The sequence below is a fragment of the Mytilus edulis genome, chromosome 5 (assembly GCF_963676685.1).
Source record: "Mytilus edulis chromosome 5, xbMytEdul2.2, whole genome shotgun sequence".
Taxonomy (NCBI): domain Eukaryota; kingdom Metazoa; phylum Mollusca; class Bivalvia; order Mytilida; family Mytilidae; genus Mytilus; species Mytilus edulis.
The window spans coordinates 65,073,781-65,080,613 of NC_092348.1; the positions used below are offsets into that span (position 1 = coordinate 65,073,781).

Consider the following 6,833-nt stretch of genomic DNA (forward strand, 5'->3'; position numbering starts at 1 on the left):
CACGATTCATATTATTCACCTTAAAGATTAGTTGATATTTCCGGAATAATTTGTTATATTATAACTTGATTGTACAGTGCATTATATTCTTCATATTGATATACAATGTATTTAATTCAGAATATGTACACACCAGGTATAATGCTTTATGTATTATTTTAAATAAAATTCCAGGTCACTTCTTTTCCATATTTTAGCATATACCTTTACCTTACGTGACAGATAATAATATTGAAACCCTAAGATAATCACCGCCTATATTGAGTTACACACCATTTTTGTTATTTACAAAAACAAGGAAATGTGTCTAATATTTGCAGCATGTGTATTGATTTTGACAGTTCTTTGGATATATATTGGAAAAGACTGGTCATTTAGCTTTCTTGCAAATGCTATGTTTTTTCCAACACTGCTTCTTCCATTGTTTGTGGAAAACTACGTCGAGTTTATCATTACCATTACTGGAATAAATGAGGTAAAGATATTCTATACATTATCAAGGTATATATTAAAATCGGGACTGAAATCATGGAATGGTTTTTCGAAATTACAACACTGGCTAAAATAAACATTAAGATATGTATAATGGTTCGAACAGAATGAGTTAAAAGTCTGTTCTGTTGTATTTTAATGAAACTAGGTCATATATATAGAGAGAGATGAATTTGATTACATTCGATCGATAGATATACATACGTGAGAGTAACCACGTTTTAATTAATCATTTTGCATTATTCATATTTGTATACATATAGACGCGTTACATTGCTTCCATTTTGACGAGGCAATGTTGTCATGGAATGAAAGTTCCTTTATAGAATTAGTTCCAAATATGAGTCCCAACGGAAGAAACATTGCAGTATTTGTTCCTGACTAAAATGGGATATAAACTAATTGTCAGTAAAAAGGACCGTGTAGAGGCTGTTTTGAAAGATCAGATTTTAACTATTTGGTACTAATTTTTTAAAACACTAAACATTTAAGTGCCAATTTTCTAATTAAAACACTATATTTACATTGGCTGGAATAAAATAAATTTATTTGAACAATTGCTAAACGAAACTGGAGAAAATTTTGACAAGCATCAGTTTCCATTCCGTTTCTAAAGCTTGTCTTATTGTTTCTATATTTTCCCACGTTGCACATACATTTGAATTAAAGAAAATATATATTTATAAATATCTGAAAGGGCCACACAGGTACGAGCTGCCATTTACAACCTGACATTCTTTTTATTGGAAACATAACTTCCAAAAACCTGCAACGATTGAAAAATACGTATTCTGAATCACTTGTGGATAAATACTTCGTATATCTATTTGACAAAGATTGAAACAAATACAAAAAAGATCTTCAAACAAATTAAATATTATCATTCATTTATTTATTTCAGATACAAAAGTCACTGTTGTATTCCTTTGTTGCTATCATAGCTGTGTATGTATTGGTATATGGGTGTGTTGCTTTGGGTATATTGCTGTCATGGGCAACTAAAGGTAAATCATTGAACAAAGAGGAACTATCTTGTTTGTATATTGCCTTGAATCAGTCATCATTTGTATATTCGTTTTTCAATATCATGCATAATCAATTTAAAACGTATCTTTGTGTTATTTTCTTTTGTTTTGGGCTATAATATTTTAAGTAGAACACTAGAGGTTGAGTAGCCAAAGTATGATAATCGGATGAAGAGCTAATTATAGTAAATATACACAATTTATTTGTAAGGGTACCGTAAATTTCATTGTAGAGGATCAAATTTGTGGGAAAAAATATAATGAATCTCATGCAGGACTTGAAAAAGTTTAATAAAAAATACTGAGTAGATAAAAAGGGTGACGTCCTTGAAATTTGATAACTGAAAATAAAACGTTTATTATTAACAAGACGAGTGGAAAACAGCTGTCATATTTCTGAGTAAATTGAGACAGGCATTTTTCAATGTAATTAATGTGGTTTTATAGCTACATTTAGCTAAACCTTTCACTTGTACATATTGTATTATAGTTGTTTATAGCTCCGTTATAATTTTACATAATATCACCTTAGACTTGGAGAATATTTACATGATGTAATTTAGTTGTTATTGACATTGAACAAACTTTCAGTAATAGTAAAACTAGTGGCATTCTTAAAGACTAAATACCAAATATTGTGTTGTTTATCGTAAAAATGTAGACAGATCTGGTTTGAAGTTATTCTTATTTTGTTGCAGTAGATACGCCTACTCAGGGCGGCAATGCGATCCATGAACACAATTCTGATATAATAAAAGGTTTTCTAAGAGCTGCCGGTGAGGAGATTGGATGGAGATGTTACCTGCTTCCCTGTCTACTTTTAATTTATTCACCAACTTTAGCATTATTGATTAGGTAGATATATATAATTATGAATTTCAAAATGTTAGCATAAGTGATAAACATTAACAAGAAATTAGTTTTGCTAAATCAGTGATCGTTAGTTGTTCATGCATTTTGAAGTTAAAAAATAAATAAAATACTGAAACAATTAGGTGAGTTGACAACTATAATTGTCTGAATTGTCGACAGTAAACAGAAAATGAGTATGTTATTATATGTATTTTTATAATACTTTCATTTACTTTGTATCATTTTTGACTTTTAATACTATATGTGTAATAGTTACATTTCAGTGGTATAATTTGGGGCCTATTTCATGTGCCAGTCATGATACTGCTGACATACAAGCTAAAAGTACCAAGACCATACTTAACAATACTTGTACAATCTCTGTCCTGTGTTCTGATGGCTTACCTGATTGGATGGGTAGCAGTTAAGTCCAAGTGAGTAATTATAAAACAGAAGAGAAGTATTTATAATACATAAATATAAATGGAAAAAAAAAAAACGAATCGGTTTGAATAATATGCAATAGTAATGGAAACTTTAAATTTGATTATTCTTATTCTTAGCATAATCTCTTTGGCAATTTACTTCAAAACTATATTTTGGTGACCAATACCCACAGTAGATAAAGGCAACAGTAGTATACTACTGTTCAATAATCATACTTCGATTAAGCAAACACAAATCAGGGTTACAAACTAAAACCGAGGAAAACACATCAAGTATAAAATGAAAACAACGGAATAACAGAAACATACATAGAAACTGACTGTAGATAACATCTACTATATTCCTGACATGTTACAGGACGTTTATAGAAAAAAAAATCATGGATTGAACCTTGATAAAGGCTAGCAAAACATTAGCTTATATGGCAATGTTGAAAAAAACGCTAAAAAGACAATCATACGTAACTGGAATACAATACAATCAAACGCAAGAACGCTCACCACAACGAAATATATACATAAATAATTTAATAGTACATTACAACATGTAAACTTCAGTATCAACAGCATCGTACATTTTTATGCATTTTACAGAATAAACAGTATCTTGCATTTTAAATACCACTCAGTCGGTACCATGACTGGGGAATGCAGATTATCGACAGCTAGTAGCATACAAGCATTTTGTCTTTTTAGATTCATAGTTCTTAAATAAAGTAAATATTTTAAAGCGTATGCTGTTATAACCGAAGACAGAATTTTTGATCTACCCAAATTATCTAGGTTTTGTTGCTTTTTATGCTTATGTTTAAATAAAAGAATAATATTTTGCTTGTCGAAATTGCAGTCTCAGGCTTACCCAGAAACACACGGCCACTAAACGTAGTGTCAGAAGGTTTTATAAATACATAAAGAATGTCGAAAGACTTAATCTTTGATTTTATGATGGACTCTTTTGTTATCGTTTTCAAAATTTTCGCTATTTTTATGACTTTAAAGTTGTCATCAAAACAAAGAACGGTTGTTGCAAGTTTTATTAAATTGCAGAGAGCGTGACACTGTATCTTTGTAAAAGAAATCAAATATAACGTCTTCTTTTTGATCGGGCGTGGTGGAGTATTGATACATCCCACACAGCCTAATTCACGGTCTACTTAAGCAAGTGTTTTACTGCCGGTCAAAATATAAGTAGAGTGACCATATGTCTATAGATAAAGGCAATAGTTGATACTGATGTTCAAAAGTAAAAAAATCGATAAAGCAATTACAAATCCGGGTTATAAACTAAAACCGAGAAAAACACATCAACTATAGAAAAGAAAACAACGGAACAACAGAACAACAGAAACATTTAACTGCAACAAATATAAGCAGGTGCATACATATAAACGCCAACATTCATAGAAATGTAAACCACAGTCACCCTTGGGTACTGCTGTTTGGATCATGATTATATAATTTTTAGACATACTTTAAATTTTCTTTTTTATCAGATTTTCCCTTTGGGCTTGTTCTATCTTGCATTGTGTATGGAACAGAGTAAATCCTATGATATTAGGAAGTATTTATACACAAACACCAGGAGAATATAAAGGAGAACAATGGAAAATCAACGGCGAAGGACTTGCTGGATGCCTTGTATTTGTTCCTGTAGCATTATTATGTGTATATGATCTTACATTTACCATGCTATGAGTTTGTATGAAGATTTAAAAATTAACGATAAGTATTGTGATTGCATTACGTTTTAATTCAAATGTAATGATTGTGCATTTAAAATGTCTGTGTAAAAATTTTCTTCTTAGCATATGAAAATATCAAATTGAACCGTGATGATAGGTTAGAATAACACCGAAGCAGGGAGTTACGGTGAACATATGTTATTGTTTAGTTGATGTGTTATTAATTATACATTATTTTGAACATTATGATGTTATTCAAAAACAAGAAATACATTTAAATTTTCAAGAAAATGACCAATGATGCCCCATTGATTTTTCTTTCTCTTACAAACAGGACTTTCGTTATGATAATGCATTTTTCTTATTCAATAAATTAGATAAGGAATTATAAAATCGTTCATTGGTGGTTTTTATACGCCTTACGTGACTGTCATAGAAATGAGAGGTTTAGCTAGCTATAAAACTAGGTTTAGTCCACCATTTTCTAAACAAGAAAATGTCTGTACGAAGTCAGGAATATGACAGTTGTTAACCATTCGTTTGATGTGGTTGAGCTATTCATTTTTTCCATTTGATTAGTGGCTTTCCTTTTTGAATTTTCAACGGAGTTCAGTAGTTTTGTGATTTTACTTTATACCAGTGTCCGCCCGTCCGCCTGTTTGTCCGTCGTCAAAATATCGTCCAATTACTGAAAAATCCTTGTATAAACCAATTTAAATAAAACTTTGGTGAATTATTTATATATATTGAAGTGAGCTCCTTTTCGAATTGATAACTTTTGGCTTTTGCGTTTTGGAGTTATGGGTTTCCAATTTAACAGAAATGTTTATTCTTAGTAATATAAACCTACTGGAACACAATTCCAACCCCAAATTTACGCACACGGTGTATTGACTATATTTCAATTTGTCTATCAATAAAGGCAACAGTAGTATACCGCTGTTCAAAACTCATAAATCCAGGGACAAAAAACAAAATCGGGGTAACAAACTAAAACCAAGTTTTACCACCTTTGTTTTTGTCCAAGTTCATATGGAGACCAGACATTTCAGCATATATATGCTGTAGTCAATAAGCGAAGAGGTGCAACTAGATATTTGGGAGTTACGTCAAGTATTATTGATGTGTCATCTGCGTATTGGAAGATTATATATTATGTATCATCAATTTTAATTCCTTAAATTTCTATGCTCTTTCTTATTAGAATTCCTAGAATTTCAGCACATTTATAGAAAAATGTAAGGTGATAATTAAAGGATCCCCTTTCTACAAACTCCTTGGATCTCAAAGAAGTTGAGAGAAAACAATTGGGAGATACTGATAAAGAACTTATATGTGTGTACAAGGTCCAAATCTAATGTTTTATAGAGGGTACAAAGTTGAAAAAGTCTAATACTTCATTAATGATACAGAATCAAATGCTTTTTTTCAAAAATTATTAGAAGGAGACTTGGCAAATCATTTAATTTTGTATAGAATAAAATATCATAATATACGAGACAGCAATAAAACATAGATATGAAAACAATTTGACCAAAAAAAAAATTAAAAACTTATTTGTAAAGTCATCCTTCGCAATGCTGTTGTCAATTTATTATAACTTATTTCCATCTCTGAAGATTTGTTTTAAAGTTTGTTTTTTTTCAATATCAAAATCAGGAATTCCGTTGCTAATTGTATTTACATTATTCATTGACATCTCTTCGTTTTAGTATAGTTTACAGTAACATTTTGCCTTTTCTAATATTTAATTTTGTTTACAAATTGTGTCCCCTTCTTCGTTATTTAGTTTGGAAATGGTTTTTCTAATAAAATGTTTAGTTACCATATTCAGAAGATTTCCCTCTAAATTCAGTAAGTAATACAACTAAAACGAGTTGGTCGTTTATTGTAAAGTGGATATCTAAATCATTTATTTATTTTTTGGGAAGTATGCTAATGATGCATATTTGCATTTTACTATAAGTAAAGTGTCTTTTATAGTTTATCTATTTTACATTTGTAACAACTATGTCCGTTTGTTGTGCTCACATATTGTCATTAATGTTATGAAATTTATTGCGACTTTCTTACATGTGAGAGGCTAATTAGTTATCAAAGGTACGTTATATACCAGGATTATAATTTAGAACGCCAGACGCGCGTCTCGTCCACACAAGACTCATCAGTGACGCTCAGATCAAAATAGTTATAAAGCCAAACAAGTAAAAAGTCGAAGAGCACTAAGGACCCAAAACACCAAAAAGCTGTGTCAAATACGGCTAAGGTAATCTATTCCTGGGATAGGAAAATCCTTAGTTTTTCGAAAAATTCAAAATTTTGTTACAGGAAATTTA

The 6,833-nt window shown here is 30.5% G+C and overlaps 1 protein-coding gene across 1 annotated transcript; it reads left to right on the top strand.

The window, feature by feature from the left end:
• Nucleotides 1-272: 272 nt before the first annotated feature.
• LOC139525188 (uncharacterized) lies at nucleotides 273-4,510 on the top strand. Its single transcript, XM_071320378.1, has 5 exons — nucleotides 273-475; nucleotides 1,394-1,496; nucleotides 2,216-2,372; nucleotides 2,654-2,803; nucleotides 4,309-4,510. Exons 1-5 carry the CDS (start codon nucleotides 302-304, stop codon nucleotides 4,508-4,510), a joined length of 786 nt encoding a protein of 261 aa, XP_071176479.1. The 5' UTR covers nucleotides 273-301.
• Nucleotides 4,511-6,833: the final 2,323 nt, after the last annotated feature.

Excerpts from the sequence above, each read along its gene's own strand:
- LOC139525188 (XM_071320378.1), top strand. The coding sequence starts at position 302 with ATGTGTCTAATATTTGCAGCATGTGTATTGATTTTGACAGTTCTTTGG. Across the intron at positions 2,373-2,653 it reads ACTTTAGCATTATTGATTAG|TGGTATAATTTGGGGCCTAT; the intron begins GTAGATATATAT and ends GTTACATTTCAG. Across the intron at positions 2,804-4,308 it reads TGGGTAGCAGTTAAGTCCAA|ATTTTCCCTTTGGGCTTGTT; the intron begins GTGAGTAATTAT and ends CTTTTTTATCAG.